Source organism: Thermobia domestica, chromosome 4 (assembly GCF_964235325.1).
Source record: "Thermobia domestica chromosome 4, izTheDome1.hap1.1, whole genome shotgun sequence".
Classification (NCBI taxonomy): Eukaryota; Metazoa; Arthropoda; class Insecta; order Zygentoma; family Lepismatidae; genus Thermobia; species Thermobia domestica.
Window position 1 is genome coordinate 259578916 of NC_137457.1, and position 26527 is coordinate 259605442.

A 26527-nucleotide genomic window follows, 5' to 3' on the forward strand; every position below is an offset into this window, starting at 1 on the left:
TCAAAGTTACTATAATAATTTTGAACTGAGTTTTTATAATATAATATTAATAGTATTATTATAAAATGTCTTACTTACAAAAGAAAACAAAACCACACTATTAATAAACCACACTAATAATATAAACGCACACACACACAAAAAATATCTGAACTTTACTCTTCGGATGGTGAACAGGAAGTGATTACAAAAAACATGTCGGGCAGTCTTTTATACCTGTCTGACAGCATTGCGTAATATTGCGCAATAGTATGAGTCATCCTCTGGGGGATTCCCCTCTTTTTTTTTATACCTTTGTGATTGATTACATTACGTTCAGGGATTCCTATCGTTGAATGACAAGTTATTGTCTGTTAAAGAGAAAACTAGGTCAATGTTTTTTCAAATCCGGATAAATGACGTAATGAGAATTATCTACATATGGCGGAAGTTATTATGTAACTGATAACAAAACACGGAAGTTTCGCATTCTTTAAATAATCATCTCTGTTATGTTCAAATATAGGTTAGAACAAGTTCACTCCTTAAAAGAATCTTTGCTATAGGGTTCGAATGTATTATCTGTTATGTTCAAATAAGGGTTGAAAAATGAGAACGAGTTCACCCTAAAAATGGAGGCCTGCTATGTTAAAATAAGCCATGCTCTTTTATTAGCTGTGCTATGTATTATCTGTTCTGCTGTGTGTTCATAATCTCAGTGTAATTTCTGCTATGGTAAAATAGGGGTTGGAAAATAAGCCATGTTCTTTTATTAGCTGTGCTATGTATTATCTGTTCTGCTGTATGTTACGTAGTGTTATGTGTTATCTTCTCTTCTATGTGTTCGTAATTTCTGCTATATTAAAATAAGGGCTCATAAAAGGGAATGAGTTCACCCCCTAAAATGGAGGTCGTAAAAGAGAACGAGGTCACCCCCTTAAAAGTGCTCATAAAAGGGAACGAATTCACCCCTAAAATGGAGGTCGTAAAAGGCCGTGGTCTCACGGTGCAAGGTGGTCATTTTCTCAGTGGCTTGTGAGTTGTCCTAGGTTGAGCCAGATCTGAGCCAGGTCTGTTCCAGATCGATCCATTTTCTACTACTCACGTATCTTATTGAACCTTTTGTGAACAAAGTCGGTAACAGTACCATCAGTTTTTGGGTTGAACGCTTGCGATTGCAACACTGAAAGTTTACTTGCGATGACTTGTTCAGAACCAAATTGAGCTTTGAATTCTTTAGTAAAATCTTTAAATGAACGAAATGTACCTAATTTTGACTTGTACCACTCACGAGCGTTACCGGTAAAAATAAATCCTAATACATCTAAATATTGGGATTCAGGTACATCTACAGCGTGCGCTGCGATCTTAAACTGCTCTAAAAACGAAGTTGGTGACTCATCATCTTCTAAACCAGAAAATTTCGGGAACATTTCGATGTCACCGTGACGCAATATTCGTCGTTTAGCCCTTTTTACGTCACCCCTATTTGATTTTCTTACTTTAATACGCTTCTTTAGTTTTGTTGTCTCACTAGCTGTCGAAGAACTACAATCTGTTTGGTTGGCACTACTAGTTTCTTCCTTACTGCTGTATTTCGACTTATGACTACTCCTATCATCACCGGATATACTTAATCTACGCCAATTACGCTCACTCACTTCTCTGCTAGCGTTCTCCGCTAATGAGGTTAACTTCGTTTGGGTTTCATCTACCTTAATTTCTAAACTTGACAACCTGTCACCTATTAAAGCAATATTTTGGTTCATATTAACGATATCAATACCAGGAGGGATAGCGTTCTGTGACAAAATATCAACCCTACTGTGCAAGACTACGACATTTCTTTCTAACTTATGGGTCGTATCATTTAATCCCACTAACATTTTTTCTTTATTTTCCAAATTATCTTCAATTTTATTTACTGACCCCTCGATTGCTTCAATTTTCTCAAAAGCTCGGTCCACCTTTTCTTCACATTTACCCAAATCGACCGTAATGTTCTCAAGTTCTTGATAATTCTGAAGTGTTTTCCCCCATATTTTCTCACATTTATCATTAACCTTTTCATATTTCTCATCTATTTCTTTGGATATTTGTTCATATCTACCTACGCATTCTTTTTTGAATATTTCTAATTGCACCTCAAGTTTATCATCAATCTGCTTTTTTGTTATTTCAGACACTTCCACTATTTTGTTTTCTAAAGACTCCCGTACATTATTAGTTTGTTCGCTAACCCTTTCAATTTTGCTTTCTAAAGACTCGCGTAAATTTTGCATTTCTTTATTAGAAGCAGCACTTTTAGTTTCTAACGACTCGTGCAAAGTTTGCATTTCAGCTTTAATTGCCTCTAAAAGTGACTTAACGTTACTTTCATCCATTATTCACAGTTATGTAAAATTTCTAAGTACGAGTCAGATACTTTATACCTTTACGTTTCTACACATAAATCACTACTTTTGCATGTACGGTGAGGGAGTTCTGTTCCTGTTTCGGAGCGCCATTCTTATAACACAATTGGATTGTGTTGGGTTCGGTTCCGGTTCGGGGCAGGCATTCTTATGACCGGTAGTGCTCGTGTCTTGTTCGGTACGCCTGTATTATGATTTCACTAAGTATAATTATTTTATTTAGACACTGAGAGTTTCCATTTGTAATGAATTTGAATGATGGAACGGAGTATAAGATTCTTTTTTGTGCAGTAGTGGTTAGAGATTGTGGGATGAATTGCACATAGTCATTAATTAAGATGGGTTCGATCCAAGTCAGTTTATGCGCGTACCCACGCTCAGTGACACGCCCGATACACATCCGAACAATTTCTACACCAACCAAATATTCTTACCGTTCCAGTAGTGGTTTGCGTGAGAAACTGGTATGGAGCAACTGAAACATAATACATGTATGATATTGATTTACTTAAACACAAGTATTATACATACAGCATACATACTTACTTCAACGTTTTAGTTAGATACCTCTGTAAGTTTTATATTTTAGGATTTTCTTTTGTCATTACCACATTGAATACAAGCCCATGAATTTTATTGGAGAATTAAAAAAAAATAAAAAAAGGATTTTGAAAACTTGAATTTGAATTTTAAACTATAACGACGAAGCCGGCAAATTACTTAACAAATCACCAATTCACACACGCACTTGGGTTTTGGAGATTTTGAAAAAAAAGGGGGGGTCAATAGATGTATTGGAGGGCAGTTCTTTAGAATCTTCTTCCCATTTTTCTTCGAAGGGATGTCCTGTTTCCAATTCAATTTCTATTTTCATTATTCAGCTGTGTAGTTGGCATTGTACTTACTTATGTTTCCACTGATTAACAATCTATAAAATAAATTGATCTCTTGTTTTACCTACGTATTTTTATCATAAACACGAGTGAAACTCAACATTAAACTTGTTATTTAGGTCTGGACAACAACGCTGTCACAAAACTGAAAAGGTGTGCTCGTACTTAGTTTGAGCTGAGTCGAAGCATTTTGTATTATTTTCGTAGAACTTCACTGTAACTTGCGTGAATAATAAAATAACATAACTTCTGCAGTTCACTCTTACTTATATTGATGCGATTTCACAAAGGATTGTTAAATTAACTTAAGATTTTGATGCTGTGCCATGTACCTCTTCTCTTCATTACGGCATCCATTTTCGCACACACCGTTCCCGCCTTCTTACTCTAGCGTCGGTTAGCTTACTCCAATCACACCAAAGAATTATTTAAAAAAAATATCCATAAGCAGTATTGTTTACAAAAAATATGGATCATGGGTGTTAAATAATCTTGCCATTAACATATTATACTTAAAATACTGAAATCAATAAAAACATCTTAGGATGGCTTTTGAAACTGTGGTACTATTTTTCGGAACATCACCATATCACATCCTTTTTGTTCGGTCAACCGGAAATACAAGTTACTGCTCACAGCACTGCCAACTCATAAAAAAGGATAAAACTAACACAAAGTTTGCGTCGACGTATAATCCATGCAGCCTCATTCCAATTCAGCCAAGAAAAACTGGGAAAATTTAAAATGGAATGGGAGTGAGGGGGGCCACACGCTCACAAGAAGAAAGCAGAAAATCACATTAAAATTCCGATTCTTTTCCAAAAAAAATATAACAAGTGTTGAAACAAATAAAAAAAATGGCGTTTGTACTTAGCACTGTTACATTAATCGATATTGGCAAAGATATGGAATGCCAGATGCACTCAGAAACAAAATTTTCTGTAGTTGTACAGGGTGACCAGAAACTCCTTTACACCTGAACTAAATGGGTGATATCAATAAAAATAAGTAACTACTCCTGAGAAGTCCTGCTCGAGAATCGGAGTAACTACACCTGGAGTAATCTCCTCCCTCAATTTCGTATCAATAAAACAAACCACTACTCAGGTCTAGTCTGCTCCAGATTTATGAACGTTTACTCGCGCTTCCTCTGCACGTAGCACTGAGTCGTATCAATAAAAGAAGTAGTTACTCATTTCTTCCATCCGTCGCGCGGTCATTTCGTTGTTTTTAACTTATGGCGTAATATCCTAAACGCCATGGAAGGGACAAGTAGCAACGACAGTTTCAATTAAAGTGCATTTGTGGATATTATAAAAATTCCAGTGGCACTTTCAAAGTCACAGTTACCAGAAAGTAAACGAAGGAAAGCCGAAGCTTTGAAGGCAATTACAGTGAAATGCAACGAAATATCAAATACATCTACAAATGAGAGACAAATCCAAAAGAGAATCTTTAATATCCGAGCGAGCATTAAGGGAAAAAAAAACTAATTTAAAAAAGAAAACGGGAAACAAGAAAGTAATACTGAAACAACGGGAACGAACTTCTTGGAACTGATGGATGTTGATTGGAATCCAGCAATATCAAGATTAGCACGACAAGTGCATATCACGTGTTGTCCAAGGTCTTTGTAGATTGTTTGGCTTGAAGAACGAAATCAGACACTTGGTCCCTTTGTTTCCTTTTTTAAATAGTCCAGCCAGTCACGTCATAAAGCACATCCATCTGATTGCGTTTTCCACACCATACGCGTCCCCTTTCACCTTGGCATAAAAAAATATACATTCTCATGTATACAACCTTCCTATCAGCGTTGAGTTGATTTTGAGTTTAATGTCCTTTTCAGTAGCGAGGCTATATGGACGGATGAGTAACTTGGAATCCGAACCATATGAACTCCCGCCGGGAATCGAACGCGGGTCTCTCATGCCAAAGGCATGTACGCTATCCGCTTAGCCACGAAGGAGCTCTTCCTATTAGCGTATTCGTCTCCAAAATACTAGGTTTCTTTATTGCCACGTGTTTATAGTCAAGTGCTCCGATAGCACCCGGAAATGTATATTGTTCTTGCCACTCTGCCTTTGCTGTTTGAATATTACACACACCTCCGGAAACAATCAATTTTCAGATTTCGCAATAATCACATCCATTACACTTGTAGTAGTCATAGACACAGTACTTTGAGCCACAACAGAATCCCCTGACATTCAATTCAGACCTGGAATCCCGGATCACTCACGTAAAGCAAGAAAACCCGCATCTTTTTGCCATTACGTAGTGCACCATCCCAAATTTCCGTTGATTCTCCTAAAAAATGTTGTGCTAACTACTTTACATTTTCTTTCATGAACCTATGTTTTTTGTAATCTCCATTTGCAACATTTCTATGCAATTTATAAGTTTTACTACATAGCAAAACAATCATATACTCTGAAATATTTCGCACGGAGTCACCTATTTAGCTTGCTCCACAAATTTGGAGAAGTTACTAGCATCACAGAAGAGTCTTGATTTTTATTGATATCAAACGCGGAGTAGTTATTCGGCTCGAGAATAGAGGTGTGGTTACTTCAAAAGGGCGGGGCTTCTCCGAGGTCAGCCGAGACGACTAGTGCTCAGTTCTCTTTTTATTGATACCAATGCGAGTAACTACTTCAAAATTGGGCGTAATGAGTAACTTCTCCGTTTTATTGATATCACCCAATGTGTGTAACAATGTAAGATGTTAGGGAATTGAAGATTTTATTCTTCTATATTGATCAGATATGGTACCAGTGCTCATCATGTGAATTACTACGTTATTCTGCGTACTATCACGTGACTGCTCGCGGAGGGTGGAGAATAAAATCTGTGCGTTGACTAATTCATTGGGTGATATCAATAAAACGGAGAAGTTACTCATTACGCCCAATTTTGAAGTAGTTACTCGCATTGGTATCAATAAAAAGAGAACTGAGCACTAGTCGTCTCGGCTGACCTCGGAGAAGCCCCGCCCTTTTGAAGTAACCACACCTCTGTTCTCGAGCCGAGTAACTACTACGCGTTTGATATCAATAAAAATCAAAGACTCCTCTGTGATGCTAGTAACTTCTCCAAATTTGTGGAGCAAGCTAAATAGGTGACTCCGTGCGAAATATGGCAGAGTATATGATTGTTTTACTACGTAGAAAAACTTATAAACTGCATAGAAATGTTGGAAATGGAGATTACAAAAAGCATTATAAGTTTATGAAAGAAAATGTAGTAATTAGCACAACATTTTTAAAGGAGAATCAACGGAAATTCGGGGTGGTGGACTACGTAATGATGAAAAGATGCGGGTTTTCTTCAAGGGCGCCGATCCTGTGGGGGCCAGGGGCCCCGGGCCCCACAAAGCTCATGTGGGCCCCCTATTGTATTTATGAATATACAATATTTGGCATAATTAGAGTGCAATTTGTCTTAAAATCCTGATATATATACCGTCTGCATCTGAATGCCCTCCCCCCCAAATTTACAGAGAAATCGGTGCCCTTGGTTTTCTTGCGTTACGTGAGTGATCCGGGATTCAAGGTCGGAATGTCAGGGGATTCTGGTGTGGCTCAAAGTACTGTCTATGACTACCTGAAAATGGATTGTTTCCGGAAGTGTGCGTAATATACAAACAGCAAAGGCAGAGTGGCAAGAACAATATACATTTCCGGGTGCTATCGGAGCACTTGACTATACACAAGTGGCATTAAAGAAACCTAGTATTTTGGAGAGTAATACGTTAATAGGAAGAGCTATTTCGTGGCTAAGCGGTTAGCGTACATGCCTTTGGCATAGGAGACCCGCGTTCGATTCCCGGCAGGAGCTCATGTGGTTTGGATTCCACGTTAATCAGTGGGTTCTGTCTCATATAGGCACGCTACTGAAAAGGACGTTAAACTAATAATCAACTCAACTCAACGTTGATAGAAAGGGTGTATAAATGAGAATGTACTTTGTTTATGTCAAGGCGAAAGGGTCACGTATGGTGCGGAAAACGCAATAAGATGGACGTGATTTATGACGTGGGTGGCTGGACTTTATTAAAAAGAAAACAAAGGAGCCAAGTGTCTGATTTCGTTCTTAAAGTCAAACAATCTACAAAGACCTTGGACAACACGTGATATGCGCTTGTCGTGTTAATCTTGAAATTGCTGGATTCCAATCAACATCCGTCAGCTCAAATAGGTTCATTCCCATGGTTTCAGTATTACTTTCTTCTTTCCCTTTTTTTTTAATTTTTCTTCTTTTTTATTTTTGTTTTATTCTCGCTCGAATATTAAGATTCTCTTTTGAATTTGTGTCTCAGTCGTAGATGTATTTGATATTTCGTTGCATTTCACTGTAATTACCTTCAAAGTTTCGGCTTTCCTTCGTTTACTTTCTGGTAGCTGTGACTTTGAAAGTACCACTGGAAACTCTTTTAGAATATCCACAAATGCACTTTGATTGAAGCTATCGTTGCTACTTGCCCGTTTCATGGCTTTTAAGATACAGGCCATAGGTTAAAAACAACGAAATGACTGCGCGATGAATGGGAGAAATTAGTAATCACTTCTTTTATTGATACGACTCAGTGCTACGTGCAGAGGAAGCGCGAGTAAACGTTCATAAATCTGGAGCAGACTAGACCTGAGTAGTGGCTTGTTTTATTGATACGAAATTGAGGGAGGAGATTACTCCAGGTGTAGTTACTCCGATTCTCGAGCAGGACTTCTCAGGAGTAGTTACTTATTTTTATTGATATCACCCATTGTCTCGCCTTTTCGTGTTTCGTGAACACCAATGGCAGATACCACTTTAGAGGAACGCTTATTGGCATGTGTGTGGGTTCATGAACGAAAGCATAACAATGAAATATACAGCAGGTGATGGATTGGTTTCGTGAACTGTTCAGTAAGGAGCCACCAAGTCTAAGGATTGAGAACCGAAACCTTTTCACTTGGGAAGTGTTTCGGATGTCCCTCGTTCTGCTCGTCCATCAAACCGAAAGGAAACGTGTGCAGAAGGAAGCGTTTGAGTGATACGTTCACCTGCAAGCCGACCAGAAGGAATCCTGTAGAACTTGGAATTCCTACACAAATATTCCTATTAATGTAGGGATGAAACAAGTGCAGTTGTAAAGAGACTTTCTGGCCACCTTGTACTTTAGTAGGACTTCAACCGCTATTAACTTTACAAACTGATCGTGCTTCAACAACCCTCTACTGCACAATATTACCTTCGGTCAAACCTTATAACCAGTTTTTCCTAAAAAATAAATTTAAAAAATAATCTTTTGTGAAATTTTACTACACTTACCTGAACGAAACCAAAGGGGAAATGAGGTGTATTTCCAGCATTGCCAGCATGGAACGAGTTTCTCCATGAGTTGATCATAGTCGGGAACATACAACTGTAGTTGTGTGGTTGAGCAACGTTGGCTTCACCTGCACATAGCACAAAATATAATCATTTTTCATTAAAAAAATTTCGTGTTCATATATTATCATAGCCAGTATTAAAGTTGTCTCAACTCTGACCTTTACGAAGCCCAAAATGTGACACGAAGGAATGGAAAATTTAGCCTAACGCGAAAACAATATCACCGTCTGATTTCATTCTACAATCACTTGCATCATATTTTTGTGACAGAAGAAGTTGTCTTAGTCAGATTTTATTCTATTGTATGTGAGAATGCATAAGTTTCGTTGATATGTTAAGCTAAAGGTGAAGGCAATAACAACAAAAATGATATATTAATAATCATCATTTAGTGCTTTTGTAGCACACCTAAATCTGGAAAATTGGCGCCGTATGGCCAGAGAATCTTAAACAATGAAATGCCGAGCTGAGGAATAACATTGTGGAATTTTAAAATGAAGTTACAGTTATGCCGAAAGTAATTTTGAGATAAAGGTGTGATTTCAGTCCCCATTTCCTTTCCTATATTTTGAAAATTACTTTTTTTTTTTGCTCATGTTTTTATGGAACACTTTAACTATAATACTTTCATAAAAACTTAACTATAATACAACAAAACAATACCCTGTAATATGCCCCCTAATAAAAATAAATAAAATAACTTATTTATAAAAATTTATGACAAGTATATTCTTTAAAAAAAACATTACAATACCTGAAGAAAAGGATATTATGAGTTGGAAAATTATTAAAAAGCAACCATTTATTACAAGACCATTAGAAAAATCATCATGATACCAACGATAACGGCTATTGACAATAAATTGAAAGTCAGTAAGACAATGATTAAGAAACCATTTAAAACATTTTATGGGATTTCTGATATAATGTCTACTTGGAAAGAACAAACATAAATATCTTTCTCTTATCCAGCGCAGCCGTTGTTTGCCCTACATTTCACAGATAATACATGGCACTCACAGTTCTCCTCGGTTATCTGCCGAAAATCGACCCTCATATACAGAACACATAAACTGTTTAATTACTGGGGTAATCCACTCCGATTTGTGTTTCTAACGCGGATTCTCCAGAATCGACATCTTATTTGCATGATTCTTTATCTGAATATTCAATAAGCTGCTTTTTTACTGCCTTCTTTGTTTATTTCGTGTTTTCTTATTAGGTTAATTCTCATCATCTTTTTATCCTACAGTTTCATTTTCCTTCTGCTGAACCTCACCACTTTTCTTCAACAGCCAAAGTTTTGGGGAATAATATTACAAGCTTCGCCATACAGAATTTGAACATTCATAAAAAAATCTTTGTAACTTGCGAAGATACATAGCAACTACACAAAAACAATTTCTAAAACATGTTTCACCCGCTGCAATAATATACTCGGGTGATGTTTTATGAATAAGCACTGTAAATAAACGAAAATACGAACCTTACAAAGCTTTTCAGGTCAAGAAAATAAAAACACGTTCACTCACAAACCTTTAGCTACAACAGAACATGAACGCCCTGGTGACAAAAGGCGTTTCTAAACAAACAACTTCAGTCGTCACTTCCCTATTAAATGCGCTGTAGGAAGAGACATTGAGGGGCTCAAAAATACATGAAGTGCTCATAATTTTGCCTTTACCTCTGAAATGTATACTAGTAAAAATTGAAAAATGAACATCCAGAAATCATCATTATCCCATATATATGAAATTTTATTCACACACTCTCTGTGTCATATCGCGCAAATGGCCATTAGAACAATGTTCTACAACTTTGGGCACAATACGCAGGATGCATCAAAAGACTATATTTAATAAGTTATGAATTCTAATTCACCTTGAAAGAAGGTGCATGAAGAGAGATGCAGAGCCGAGAGGTGCCCGACGCTGCCATGAGAAATTGCGTTGGTAGGATTGGATAATGTTGGACCGGTCAATGCTCCCTATATGAACAACGATAACGAACAATCATATAGGCTATACACCTCCGCACCACAATACCTGGTATTGGCTACAGTATTACTGTGGAGTATCTCTCAGCTGGTCGATCTGGAAGCTACAATCATTCGCAGTTAGGTAAAACTGGTTCTCATCTCGTTGCTGCACCTTCTTTGGACCAATGAATGATTACGAATTTCTATCTGCACTCACTTCCAGCATGGTGTAACGTTACGCTGTTGATCAGCGCATGTAAAGCCCTTTCGTAGGAACCGATGCAAATACTGTTTCAATGTCACTTCTTTCTAGATGTTCATTTTCCTTTTTTTTATCAGTGTATATACGAAATAATTAGGAAATATAATTGATAGTATACCAAAAGGTATTATGAATTTATGTAACTGACATTTTACTTCATATTTCTTAGGTTACAAATGCATGAAATTGAAATATTACCTTGATACCAGATAACACCTCGAATTGTGAGCGGTAGAAGAGGGTGAATCATAGCATTCCACAGAACGTTGGGACTGTTTTGATCAATACGAGGTGATCTATAAAGAAAAAAATAACCCATATGTGTAGAAGGCATTGAGCACGATACTTAGATTAAGAACGTTCATTGTTCCAATAACAAAATTTCATTTGAACTTACTTGGATTCATGGACTCAAGTTTTACGTACAAACAGTTACCAATAACGAATTCATGATCCTCAGTAGTGTTGCCACGAGACGAGACGAGACGAGACTTCAGGCTGTCTCGTCTCGTCTCGTGCAAAGCATGTCTCGTCTCGTGTCTCGTCTCGAAAAAAATGTCCTCGTCCCGTCTCGTGTCTCGTCTCGAGAGGTTCTGTCCCGTCTCGTCTCGTCTCGTCTCGTTTGTCTCGTTTTGTCTCGTCTTGTCTCGTAAAAATATAGCAGCATACCATGGGAACGAAAGTAAAATGTAGCAGGCTGCAACATGCTAATCAAGATACAACTAACAAAGGAAGAGAGGGAGATTATATATCGAAGTGGAAGATGATTTATATACCAATCGAAAGCACTAATGACGCCTATTACAAAACTGTAATAAAAATTTTGCGAATGCATATACTATGCGAGTTATATGAATATACAGGGTGTCCAGAAAATCCATTTCCACCCCTTGAAATCGCAAACGATGAGACAGATGCCAAAACTGGAAAACACGTTTTTGATCATTATAAAAGTACAATGTATCAAAGCAAAGATTGTTTCCCCAGGGCCACCCGCAGAGTCCCAGGCGGGATCCAACTCAAAAATTACAAAAGGTAAGGGGGTCAAGTAGTATATCGTTCGAAGCTTCTTGGGAAATGAAAGAAGACGAACAAGTCCCAACTCTCTAAAATTACCCTGTGCAAAATGGCGGCCGGTCAAACTGTCAGCAAAAACGTCATTGTAGAGTCTATGGCCACCCTCCAAAGAAAGAAAAAAAAACTGAAACGGTAAGACAGATGTCAAAAAAGAAAAAGATGTGTGTCATCTTTTCAAAAGTACAATGATTGAAAGTAAAAATGTTTGTCCCAGGGTCCTCCACAAGGTTCCAGACGGGGTCCTACTCAAAATTTTCAAATGGCAAATATGGTCAAATAAAGCTGTTGAGAAATAAAAGAACACGAAACAAGTCTCGATCCTCTACAATTACCCTGTGTAAAATGGCGGTCGGTCAAAATGTACATCTTCATTTCGATTTTCTGAGCACGTTCACTTTCCATTTTGCAATCGGCACTTGTTTTCATTCTGAGACATTTGTACGTATTTACTCTTCCTGGTGCAAGGAATTCTTTCGTTTGAATCATTTTATAATTGATAAACCAGATAACGAGCATAAGTACCACTGTTGTGCAGTCATAAACATAAATAAGTAGAGGTAAGAGTCTTTACTTCTGATGGCTCCAACCTCTACTTATTTATGTTCGTGGAAGTACATTATATGTTAACTAGTCAGTTCTATACTCAAAGATGTCAAATGTTGTCGTTTCTTTTCTTTATGTCTTAATTTGCTTTTATTTTATTATTTTTTTTTCTTTATTTAGATATTATTGGGCTCAAAGAGCAGAATCTCACAGTAGGGGCATTTCCTTTCTTTCCGTTGAGTACAAGAATTAAAGTGAAAATAAACTAAAAACCCGGTTACAGAAAGAACAACTAAATGCAAGATGTTTGCACAGTATTATCGTATAGCGTTCATACTTGTTCTTTCTGCTTTCATTTAATAACAGCTTTAAACGATGTGCTACTTGACCTCCCTTGCCATTTGAACAATTTGAACATGACCCCGCCTGGGACGTTGTGGAGGACCCTGAGACAAATATTTTTACTTCCAATCATTGTACTTTTGAAATGATGACACACATGTTTTCCTGTTTTGACATCTGCCTCACCGTTTCAGGATTTTTTTGGGGGTGGCCATCGACTTTACAATGACGTTTTTGCTGACAGTTTGACCGGCCGCCATTTTGCACAAGGTAATTTTAGAGTATTGAGACTTGTTCCGTCTTCTTTCATTTCCCAAGAAGTTTCGAACGATATGCTACTTGACCTCCTTACCTTTTGTAATTTTTGAGTTGGACCCCGCCCAGTACACCGCGGGTGGCCTTGTGACAAGAATTTTTACTTTGAAAATGATCAAACACATGTTTTCGAGTTTTGGCATCTGCCTTATCGTTTGCGATTTCAAGGGGTGGTAACGGATTATCTGGACACTCTATATATCCATATAACTCGCATAGTATATGCATTCGGAAAATTTTTATTACAGTTTTGTAATAGGCTTCATTAGTGCTTTCGATTGGTATATAAACCATCTTCCACTTCGATATATAATCTCCCTCTCTTCCCTTGTAAGTTACAAGTATTACCCAGAACACACAAGACAAGAAATGTCACGGTAGCTACGCCGTGAAGCCTTCACTTCTGGTGTATGTGGTAGTCGGTTCGATCTCGGTTAGTGCCATGTGAGCTTTGTGGTGGACAAACATTGAATGTGTGTGGGTACCGCGGTGGCTCAGTGGTAGAGCGTTCACCTCTGGTGCTTGGGGTCTCGGGTTCGATCCCAGCCCCGCCAAGTAAACTTTGTGGTGGACAAACACCGTGTGCGTGGGTTTTCTCGGGGTTCTTCCGTTTCCTCCCACTTTCTTCATTCCACCATTTCATTCATTACTCATCATCACTGTCTCCTTTAGCCTAACCGTCATAACCGTGGGACGTAAAACTCAAAGATTTCATTTCATTTTTCGAATGTGTGTGTTTTCTCGAAGTTGTGTAGTATCCTACCACTTTCTTCATTCCACTAATTTTCCCATCATCATCCATTCGGCCAAAGTTGCCTAAAGGTCTTAAAAATAAATTCAAATAAGCTCACAAGGCAAGGACAAATAGTTTACAAGATAATATATCTCTGCTGTTAGTTGTCTGAGGCTTCTCGACCCTGGCTTCTTTTTTTTTTTTTTTTTCATTCTAAAACATTGAAATTTGTTTCACCAGTTTCAATACACGAATATACAGTAAATTGCTCATAGGTACGTCGAAGATGACACTAATGTTAAATAATGTTTACACGACAAGCAAAGTTCGATGTAAAGGTGTCATCATCCCCGACACTATCGTATACTATCAGCCCACTTGCTTTATAGTATATATATATATATATATATATATATATATATATATATAGAGAGAGAGAGAGAGAGATGGAAAGATATATAGATAAATAGAGAGATAGATATATATGTACACTTTGATTTCATATATTCCAGCCTTTAGGTTTCACAGTGTTAACCCATAACAATCCAAAAACTACTTTCCATTTTAGCATATATAGATTTGTTGTAGTTATTTTTTTTTTAAAGCTCGGAACCAAATAATTTTATTGAGTAATGGAAATTATTTGATTGATTTTTGGGTGGCCATTTTGGATTAAAGTTCCTTATATTGTCGGGATCTATTTGCAATCATACAACGTACATCTTCATACCAAGCCGAGCGGTCTGCGGCGATAGACCATCGGCTTGAAGGTCCCGGGTTGAGTCCCGGAAGGGTCATGTGTATGGATTTTAACAACATTTGTTTTCTCGTACTGTCAGGGGGGGGGGAATCGTACGGGATAAAAGGATTTCAGTCTGAAAAAAATGGAGAGAATATCCTCCCCCGGATACTTTCATGGGAGTAAGGAATTAGTAAAAATATAGGATATATATTTTATAGCAAGTTTAAAAACATGGTTTGGGTATCCTATTTCTTTTCTGTTAATTACATTCTTCAATGTTCGAATTTTGATCATTCTCATGATATTTTCTGCTTTCAACGGAGTTCCATGAATATTATACCAAATGTTCTTTACACTTATCAAGTTCGAGAGGTTTAGTGCGCCTGTAAGAAATAATTTCTGAAGATAATTCAGGTCCTAATGAATATTATTCACTAGGAAAGGGAAGTATTCCAGTCCTCTCAACATGGAAGCAGAGGGCAATTTCGCACTCTGGTCAGATCAAACATTTCCGCGTAACAAAACGAAGGCCCCCTGTAAAACCTCTTCACCTAAAGTGTTAGTGTTAGTATCATAAATTTGCTGAAAGCAAACAATTTGAAGGGTTCGTCGATAATATCTTTGCTTCTTCTGTCGTCCGCCCGCCTTCCAAACGAGGAGGTGAATTTTACAACATGACTGCTGTATAATAAGCGAGCGATTGGTAAAATGGTAAAAGTGTGTTTTATGTGTGTGTGTATGTGTGTGTGTGTGTGTGTGTGAGAGAGAGAGAGAGAGAGAGAGGAGAGAGAGAGAGAGAGAGAGAGAGAGAGAGAGAGAAGACAAAATTTTAGTAGCAAGATGACATACTTCAATTGCCGTTTTCGGTTCATATAGCAAAAAGAATACCGCCACCAGAGAATAAAGACAAGTGTAGACCTTACCGTTTTCAAATTGAATAGATGGTGGTGGTAGTTCGGTTTCTTGACCTTGTAAAAATCTTCCCTGTCTTTGATTTTGTTTGTCATTATTCCAGCCAGAAATAAAAAAAAATGAGAATTCCTCAGTTTACAGCAAGGGGAATTGGGGACAAGACATTAAGGATGATATTCCTGGAAGCTCATGTATCACGATTGTTTCATTCAATAGACAGAGGAGACTTTTCTATAAAGGCTTTTCAACATGTTTTCTCACAAAGGGGATTTTCCTTTTGCAATCTATATGACCACTGGCAATTTCAATCTTAGCCATTCCCGCCAGCGTTTTCATTTTCGAGACACGAGACGAGACGAGACATTTCACGAGACGTCCCGTCTCGTCTCGTGTCTCGTCTCGTTTTCGAGACGGGACAAGTAGTCTGTCTCGTCTCGTGTCTCGTCTAAGAGAGTTCTGTCCCGTCTCGTGTCTCGTCTCGTTTACGAGACGAGACGAGACGAGACACGAGAAATGTCTCGTCTCGTGGCAACACTAATCCTCAGTGCTTTTTACATTTCTTTTTACGAAGTTGACAATAAAATATTATGAATTCTTATTGTATTTCTTTAAATAAGTAAATGAAACCCAAGATAAATGTTGGGAAAAGACAAAAGTAATGATGACTGGAACGAAGCGGTTTGTATTAAATAATACAAAAGTAGGAAGAAAAACAATTAGATGGCAAGTTTCTAATTTATTAGACAATCCGTGAAAGTACGAACTTTAATAATGGAAGTGAGAGTAGAAAAGACGAAAACTTTAAGAAGCAATATAATACTTATTACGGATTAATGAATGTGAGTTTACAGGTCAGACATTGCGAAACACTCCGGGGCAAAAAAAAAAAAAAAGAAAAAAGAAAAGAAAAGAAAGAAAAAAAGAAATACAGTGCACTGAGTATAACTTTTTGACTTCACTTTAAAACACAAAAGATATAAGCTCAAATAGGTATTTATAATAGTGATGAAAAAGAAGAATTAATTCTTACGGTCCAGTTTCTTCAGGATATGTAATCCTTTGGGCCCCACATTGCTGAAGTGCTTGAACCGAGCTCCATGCTTCGATAGGAGTACCTCCCCAGTTGCTTTCAATTAATCCAATTGGGATCTGAAGGGCATCGTATAAGCGTCTTCCATATAAGAAACACAATGCAGAGAAATATGGCAAAGAACCTAAGAGAAGGAAGGTAAGATTAATTATTAATATTTAATAAACAAACAACATTTAGAGTTCATTACTTTCAATTCAACAATTTTATTCAAATCTTAATTTGTCTTGACTAACGTTCACTTATCTACAGAACAACTTAATAAGACAATGAATGATATTTAAGTGTAAGAAAACAATTACAATATTAGTGACTTGATCCTGTGTATGATAGAAGATTATTTGATCCTTTTACCCACTTTGATAAATTACAACCCAAAATAATGGTGATGATTGGAAGGAGTTAGAGAAAATATATGATATGTTAAATCGAAAATGTATAATTTTGATGAAGTTATTATGGGATTTTATCCTCTTATCGCATTGTACAGAAGTCCTGACTGATACACAGAATTTGTGACGTAAAGTTCTACTAACTAAATATCATTGTAAATTCGAAGTGGAATAGGGAAATGGAGTCGACAATAATTATAATAAAATGTGGATATCTCATAAACCTTTAAGTTTATTACATGAATTGTGGTATTTGAACTTTCCATTTAATATAATTAAACACATCTTTCGGCGTTTTTCATATTTGACTTAGAAGGCAAGAAAAACGTCAGTGTTACAAGTATTATAATAATATATCTATATCTTGGAACATCTTAAAGTGAGATGCATGGAACTGTATCTAGAATGTTATATTAAAATAATTGAAGATGTGTTTTATTATTATTATTATTATTATTATTATTATTATTATTATTATTATTATTATTATTATTATTATTATTATTATTATTATTATTATTATTATTATTACTTTTGAGCGAAAAAGAGAAGAAATTTGTGATGATAGCGAAACAAAATCGAATTCAACATTTTAACAGATTAATACGTTTCATGAATCCTAAACACCGAAAAAGCTATGTCTGTTCATCTGTTAATCAGCTCATCTTTGTTTCCTGTACACTCATCTAGAGGCCAAAGAATTCAACATATCTAGATCAAATTTTAAACTGAATGTTTTTATAAGATTCTCCACGAGGATTGTGAACTTTACTCTCACCCTCCAAAATTAGGGTAGTTAACTGGAGGGTAAAAATTTAAAAAAAAAATATTTTTTACAAAAACAGCTCTAACGGTTCTGTTTATTTTTCATAAATCAATATTCCATCACAATCCTATAATAATAATAGCGTAAGTCGTTTCTTCAAGAAAAGTTTGGAAAAGGTTGTGTACTCTTGAGTTGATTTTTCTACGGATAATATTCTCAAGAACAGCTCAAACAATTTTGCACACATCTCATAAATAAATATTCCATTAAGAAACCTATTGGTAAGTAATATTATATAAGACATTTTTCATATGACATTTTACAAGAGGTAATTGTTGGAGCTGAGCTCTTTTTGGACGACTTTCTCGACAACGGCTCAGACAAGTTTAACCATATTTAATAAATAAACACTTCATTAACAGCTCTATAATATGACACAATATTTTAACCTGGAAATGTTTGCAGGGGAGTTCACCTTTTGGCATGAGATTTTGTTCGGACGATTTTCTCAAAAATATCTCACAAATTTGTTCATTCATTAAAAATTCTAGAATACAGCATACGTAGTTCGTTTTGCACGAAAAAGTCCACAAAGGGCAGCTTACTCTTGGGGTGATTATTTTCCGATATTCTCAAAAACGTTGATGGTATTGTTCTTATTACATAAACAAATATATTTTTAATAATTCTATAATACGGTATAAATAATCGAGGTCATTTCTTCGGACAATTTTCTCAAAACTGGTTTTGTTAATTATGTTCATTATTCAAAAATAAAGTATTTCATTAATATTTGTATAATGTAGCGTCAATTACTTTACATGAAAACAATCACAAAGTGTAATTTACTCTTAGGGGTGAATTTTTTCCGGGTGATTTTCTCAAAAATAATTCAGTTGACTTTGTTCATATTTCATAAATAATAAATACTTCTCTAACAACAGTAAAACGGGGCATAAATAACGTCTGATTTAAAAATGCAAAATTATAATTCGAATCACGTTTTCCATAAGAACCTAGTTTGTTCATATTTTGTAAATGTAAATGTGTCTGTAATAACTGAACCTTGACATAATTTAATTTAAGAAGTGAAAATAAGAAAGTTTAGTGTGGTAGCTCGTACCTTTTATTTTATATTATAACTTAGAAGGAGAAAAATGGGCTGAAAATTCTACATGGAAGCGGTGAAATGTGATGGTATTAATTACAAAAAAACGTCGTTATCTCCGGATTCCTTAATGTAACAGATACAGGGTTCATTATGAAAGTAATGAGCATGATGCTACCTTGACTTAACAATCCACCGCAGCGCGCGCTGGCGGCGCGGAAAAAGTAGTGGGTGGTCTGTCCTTCCTAACGCGCCCGGAGTCAGTCTGCTGCGAGCAGTAACAGCGTTGGATGTCGATCCGCGTGAAGCACGCTTTTACAAGTTGTAACACGGCGCGATGGAGGGTTCGCTCGAACAACGCTACGCCATAAAATTTTGCGTCAAGTTGAGTAAGAATGCTACGGAAACTTACCAGATGCTGAAAGAGGCCTACAAGCAGGAGTGTTTGTCAAGATACCAGGTCGGAAATGACACAAGTCGTTCAAGGAAGGTCAGGAGGAGGTCGCCGACGAGCCCCGTTCTGGACAACCAACAACGTCCAGGACCGACGACAACTTTAACCGTGTGCGTGAAGTGTTGCGCTCAGACCGGCGTGTGAACATTCAACAAATCGCGGACACCCTAAACATGTCAACATTTGCGGAACATGGGATAGTGACCGAGGACCTGCAATTGCGAAAGGTCTGTGTGAATCTTGTGCTGAAGGTGTTGACGAACGAACAAACAGAACTTCCAGTTTTGCGGAGTTGTTGGCATTGTGAGAAAGTGATCCGGACTTTTTAGACTCGGTCGTAACTGGAGACGAATCCTGGATGTTCGAATACGATCCAGAATCCAAAAGGCAGAGTGCGGAGTGGCACACCTCATCCTCCCCCAGCCCCAAAAAGGCGCGCATGAGCAAATCCCGAATCAAAACCATGCTCATTGTCTTCTTCGACGTTCGAGGAATCATCCATTTCGAGATTGTGCCACCAGAACAACCTGTCAACGCAGGATTTTATCTAGAAGTGCTCAAGAGACTGAAATGCAGGGTCGCCCGCGTTCGAGGTGACATCAAAGACTCAATGAAACTCCACCACGACAATACACCAAGTCACACCGCCTTCACCGTCGTCTACTTCCTGGCCCGGAGCAGAACCCAGTGATCCCCCCTATAGTCCTGACCTAGCTCCCAGTGACATTTTTTTGTTTCCCCGTTTGAAGAGACACCTCAAAGGAAAACATTGGGAGTCCGTGCAGAACATTCAAGCCCATGTTACAAGGTTTTTAAAAGCCTTTCCAGCCGAGGACTTTAAAGATGCTTTCCAGGCGTGGAAAATACGTCTCCAGAAGTATATCGATGCAGAAGGAGCGTATTTTGAGGAATTCTAAAGATTTGTAACAATCGGAATACGGTACGTATTTTATATCTGTATGTTGACCTAGAAGAGAAGAAACTGTGTGGAAGTATTTGCCAAGATGTCCATTGCAACTGTTCACATTTCGTGAGAGACTTCTAGTTCAGAGGAGAACTTGTGAAAGATGGAGGACGAAAAATGCAAAATATTAATTGTAGTAACAGTGGATTTTAACACTGCAGTGAAGAGCGAAACAACTGTTTGTTTTAAGTTTCATGTTCTTGCTTGTTTATTATTACTATTATTAATCTGATCGAGATTGAGAAAATGCTATCTTCCCATTCTGGAACTTAGAACTTGGTTGAGTTGTTAGACCTACGCTCAATACATTATGTGAATGGAGAACTATACTTGTTCTGCTCAGTTGATTCATCACATCTACTATAGAAAACTGATATATCCAAATTTCCCGACCTTCTCTACTTCTAAGTGTTATGGGACATGAAGATTTATTATCCTTTCGAAATACAATTTCAAAAATCTAATTTAAAATTGTATTTAAAATGTCAAATGAAGCGTTTAAATATCTAGCATCGTAAATATGTATATACCTTGGCTAGGATCCGACCAATGTATGGCTATGTTTGAAAGATCTTCTTGTTCGGTCTGTGTGTACACAGTTCCAACCTCGAAAATACGGACATTCCTATAAGCAGCTGCAGAAGATATTTCTTGACTTGAATTGTAGATCTAAAAATAACAAAAAATGTTATAAGTAACTAATGTAATTATTATTTTAATTGAATTCTCTACTGTGGTGAAAGTTTGATTACTATGAACGTTCCTTTTATTACTTTTTCTTTTGGAAATTATTATAATATTATGGAAATAAGGCAAAATAACTATATTCATCTCAAACTTTCAATTATATCTTACATGTAAATACCAATTTTTCATTGTATTTGAATGGCAAATACCGGGTTATACTGTATGTACTTGATTTTTCTTTCTTGTGTTTGGAAAACTGTAAATAATTTGTTATATAACACTTTATTACTAATGTTGAATTAACAATCCGTAAGTTCGAGGAGAGAATTGTTATTTCATGTTTATTTAAATTCGTATTTAAAGAAGTTAATGAATGTAAGAGAATAATAATTCTAATGTAGTCGGGGGAATGATGCTCTTAATAAAGGTAAATAATACTGATTTAAATAGGAGAATGATACTAGTAATGAAGATAGGAGAATTGTAATACTAATATAGATAGGAGAAGATACTATTTATGAAGGTAGGACAATTATAATATTAATATAGATAGAAAAATTATACTATTAATAAAGGTAGAATCAATGTAGTTAAGAAATGGTATTAAACGATGATAAGTGAACAATAATAATAATGTAGGGGAATGACATTATTATCAGAGTTAATATAATGCTACTGTTAATGTAGTTAAGTCAATAATGATAATATTAATGTTTGCTTTTAGTACTAATACCTACTTGATTCATTGCCAGTTGCATATTACTTTGTCCACTGCACAGCCATACGTCACCGAAAAGAACATTTTGAAGTTGGATAGATTGACCATTCTAAAATAATAAACGAAATAAAGAAGATAGTAGTATGATCTGAACAGTAAGTTATAAAGAATAAATGTACAATCTTGCTCATTAATACTAAAATAAGAACAAACTCTTATGTTGTTATGGTTACAGACTATAATGTCAAATAAAATAGAGTATTCATTACTTATTTTTTAATTTTCTAGATCTCTAGAAACTCATTATCTAATGCTGATGTTGATAGTTGGTGAGATAGTGTTACACAATCATTACATAATCGCCATTGAGCAATCATTCTATGAAAAAACACTTCCGGTTTATTTACCAAATTCAATGAAATCACTATGTACTATATGTCTGTCAATAATCTTTCAACTTTCCTTAATGCTTCTCAATAATTTTCATTCATGTGATTTTGTGAGTGTTTGTGCAATCTTACCAGTGTGGTATGAGATTCGTTTGATTTATTTAAAACATTGTAGTGTCTGTTAAAATATTCTTCGAAAGCGCTTTATTTTTTTCTAAATATATGAAATGAATATTTAGAAAATAAAATACATATATGTACTAAGAACTCATTCTCCTTATCTGGAACAAGGAAGAATTGCCACAAGAGTGGAAAGAATCAATCATTGTTCCGATTCACAAGAAAGGCGACAAAACTGACTGTAATAATTATCGAGGCATTTCTCTTCTGTCAACATCCTATAAAATCCTTTCAAATATTCTATTAGCAAGACTGACCCCATACGCAGATGAAATTATTGGAGATTATCAATGCGGATTTAGACGGAATCGATCAACTATCGACCAAATATTTACCATTCGACAAATACTCGAAAAAAAGTGGGAATACAATACCCCGGTATATCAACTATTTATTGATTTTAGAAAGGCGTACGACTCGGTTAGGAGAAAAACATTATACAACGTTCTTACAGAACTTGGAATACCGAGAAAGCTAATTAGATTAATTAAGATATGTTTAAATGAATCCCAAAGTAAAGTCCGGGTAGGAAAATTTTTGTCCACAAGCTTTCTCGTCGAAAATGGCCTGAAACAAGGAGATACGTTGTCGCCATTATTATTTAACTTCGTTATGGAATACGCTATAAGGAAAATCAAAGATAGCAACCAGGGCCTAGAGTTGAACGGTATTCACCAGGTTATGGCATATGCTGATGACGTAAATTTAATAGGTGATATGACAACAATAGAAAGAATTGCAGAGATCTTTTTAAACGCTTGCAGGGACATGGGTTTAGAAGTAAATAGAGAGAAAACTAAATACATGGAAGTGCGTCGGGACCGGAATACAGCAAATTATGGATGCGTTAAAATATTAAATAATACTTTTGATAAAGTGGATAGTTTCAAATATTTAGGATCAATATTAACAGAGGAAAATCATATTCACGAGGAAATTAAATGTCGACTAAAAGCAGGGAATTCGTGTTACTATTTCGTTCAAAATCTCTTGTCGTCGCGAATTCTGTCGAGAACTTTGAAGCTTAAAGTATACAAAACGGTAATCATGCCTGTTATTTTGTATGGCTGCGAAACATGGTCACTTACTCTGAGGGAAGAACATAGACTGAAAGTATTTGAGAACAAGATCCTGAGACGAATATTCGGACTCAAGAGGAACGGGAATGGGGAATGGCGGAAACTTCATAAGGAGGAACTACATAATTTATATGGTTTACCCAACATTGTTAGGGTCGTGAAGTCTAGGAGGCTTAGGTGGGCGGGTCATGTAGCTAGAATGGAAGAAAGTAGAAACGCTTTCAAAGTCTTGACAGAAAGACCAATCGGAAAACGACCATTAGGAAGACCTAGGCGCAGATGGGAGGACAATATTAAGATGGATCTCGCAGAGATTGGAATACAAAGTAGAAACTGGATGCAGTTAGCTAAGGATAGAAGTCAGTGGAGAGCTTTTGTGAACGCGGCATTAAACCTCCGGGTTCCATAGGCCATAGAGTTAGTTAGTTTTATGTACTAAGATCCTTACACGTCTAGAAATATGAAAAATAAAATTTTAAAAATATAAATTTTATATCTGATGTGTGAATAGTAATATCATATAATACAGCTTTTCTTAAAGTGTATTGTTTTTATAGAATCAGATTTGATTCTATCGATAAATAATTTGTATATTATAAATAAAAATATTTTAAGGAACTCACAAAAGGTTTTTAATACATTTGGCCTTCATGATCTTCGATGGACAATTTTTAAAACACAGAATATCTTTAAAGACACAATAAAATATTTAAATAATTTTAATACATTCAATAAAGCAAGGAAATGTAAGTAACCAAAATTCAGATAATTCCTTAGCTGTACACATCACGAAGTGCTTTAGATGGATTTGATTAAGGAGCATATCCTCAGCAAACTAGCCTTTTCACGTATTTTCCCTGGTTTTGTAAACTGTAATTAGTTTTCTGTTAATTCATCAGTTGCTTCACGAAATTGAATACTACCTAGAATTCAATTCCTTACTGGAAATGATCCCAAATGGTACAAAATTTAAAGTGCATGACTTAACCATTCAGCCAATAGAGCTCTATCTGCAAAATCCATGCTTATAAAAGTTAAGTTCTAATTATCACAATTATAAATTGGTAGTTTATTACGTAATGTTTTAACTGTGAAGGTGCGTTAATAAATTATGTTAATTTAGTTGAAGCTATTTACGAATATTACGAATAGGAGTACTGCTGCAGAAGAAGTTACCTGTGTGGCAGTGATGGTATAGGGTCCCCCAGCGTTGTGAGGCTGTAATTCTATGCTCCATCGACCATTACCTGTAACACAATGAATATACTGACTAAAGCTAAAATATGCAGATTGAGTTAAGTGCTTTAGTTACTATGAAATCTTCCTTGGCTCAAAGATAAGTATAGTGTCTTATTGCGGAACCACTGAAAGCCTGTAGTATCTAATCAACATAATTAGCAAGTTTTCAAAATATACGCAAGACATTTTTAAAAAATCCAAAATAATTAGTCAAATATAAGTATTAAATCATATGCAGTAAAATTATTGAAATAATTATAACGACTTTAATTCATATTCCCACAACTACTTAACATAGAAGTGTATATTATTGAAAAACAATCGAAAAATCATAGGTAGGAAAAGCTATAATGTATATTAAAAAAGCAAAGGATATACTACTATTTTGTGATAAGCTTGTTTTGTTAAACTTACCGTTAACTTGGCCTTGGTAAGTCTGTCCATCAACACTCAGAGATACAGTTGATCCAGGATTTCCATAACCCCAGATGTTGGCTGGTTTAGGAGCCCTCTGTAATACCATTCCATTTTCGTAGTAGGAAGCAAAGCTGAAGGTAGCTGAAGCAAGAAATTTGACACAATCATTAAGTGTTTAAATCAAATTAATTGCGATATAATCAAGTGAAAAAACATTTATGTGAATCCTCATGATATCAATATTTTGTGCAATGTTGAAAAAAAAACTGAAGTAACTAAAAAAATTCAAGTTTCTTCAGATCGTCACAGAGATGAATCTGTGAACATGTAAGATTTTATATATTAGGAAGGAGAATTGTTAGTAAAATTTTTACAGTAGTATTGTCATAATAACAATAATAAGCATTATAAAATACATATACCTTTTCCCTATCCTTTAATTCATATTTCTGGATAAGACGTAAAGGCCCAAGGACCTGTATGGAGAAAAAAGTTCTATTCTTTGTGATTTCGAAATTCATAGAGATGATGTTACTAGGACTATATTCCCGCATCTTTTTCTTTCTCAGGTACCCATTTTAGAGGTTCTAGGTGAACCTCAGAGGTAGAGGGCAGAGCGATAATAATAATAATAATAATAATAATAATAATAATAATAATAATAATAATAATAATAATATCACTAGTAATAATAATGTAGTTTTGTATGTTGTGACGAACATTGTTGCCTTTATACCCATTCATGGCTAAGTGGCTAGGTGTAGTGTCAAGATCGATTCTTGGTAAAAGTACCTACATGGAATAGAAGAATTGCTTTGTATTTCAGTTCAACCAGTAGGGATATCGTATAGCCACGACACTGAGAGGGGACAATAACTCAACTCAATCAAACGAAACCTTTGTTTCTCTCATGGTTCTGTCCTTGCTGTTGATGTTTCACATTGTGGTTGTGCATCATTCTTTTCATTTATAATATTACTGGTTTCCAGTAGGTTGCACAGTTAACGAAGATAATATTGTAATTGCTATTAAGTAGAACTTATAATAATTACATTTACCTTTTAATAATAATAATAATAATAATAATAATAATAATAATAATAATAATAATAATAATAATAATAATAATGTTTAAAAATATTTACCTTTGGTATTAGGGTTTGCAGATGCTACCGCCAAAGCGGAAAGCAAAAGTACCAGTAATCGTCCGCCCATCTGTAACAAAAATGATATAGGCTATAGGGTTATATCAGTTAAGAATATGTCATGAAAATTCTTATTGTTTATCATAGTTATCCTACTATTTCTGAAAAATAACTTGACGAAAAATGTTAGTTTCTCTGAAGCAACGTTCACAGCTAATCTATTCTCTTAACGTTGAAAGTATATTTTCATTAACTAAATTTTTTCTATCTGCTTCTATATTGTTATGCCATATTTTCTATAATTTTCCTTAGATTATAATTTCATTTCTAACA

The 26527-nt window shown here is 35.8% G+C and overlaps 1 protein-coding gene across 1 annotated transcript in view; it reads right to left on the reverse strand.

Annotated features, from left to right (window-relative positions):
- The window catches only part of LOC145683490 (sialate O-acetylesterase-like), a 54501-nt gene that overhangs the window by 26050 nt on the left and 1924 nt on the right, over window positions 1-26527 (reverse strand). Inside the window, exons 2-9 of the mRNA XM_081754829.1 lie at window positions 26195-26264; window positions 25047-25190; window positions 24570-24640; window positions 21765-21854; window positions 20871-21009; window positions 16597-16780; window positions 11101-11198; window positions 8600-8727 (exon numbers count right to left, since the gene is read on the reverse strand). Coding sequence (XP_081610955.1) covers window positions 8600-8727; window positions 11101-11198; window positions 16597-16780; window positions 20871-21009; window positions 21765-21854; window positions 24570-24640; window positions 25047-25190; window positions 26195-26264 — 924 coding nt within the window. The remainder of the gene's footprint in view (window positions 1-8599; window positions 8728-11100; window positions 11199-16596; window positions 16781-20870; window positions 21010-21764; window positions 21855-24569; window positions 24641-25046; window positions 25191-26194; window positions 26265-26527) is intronic.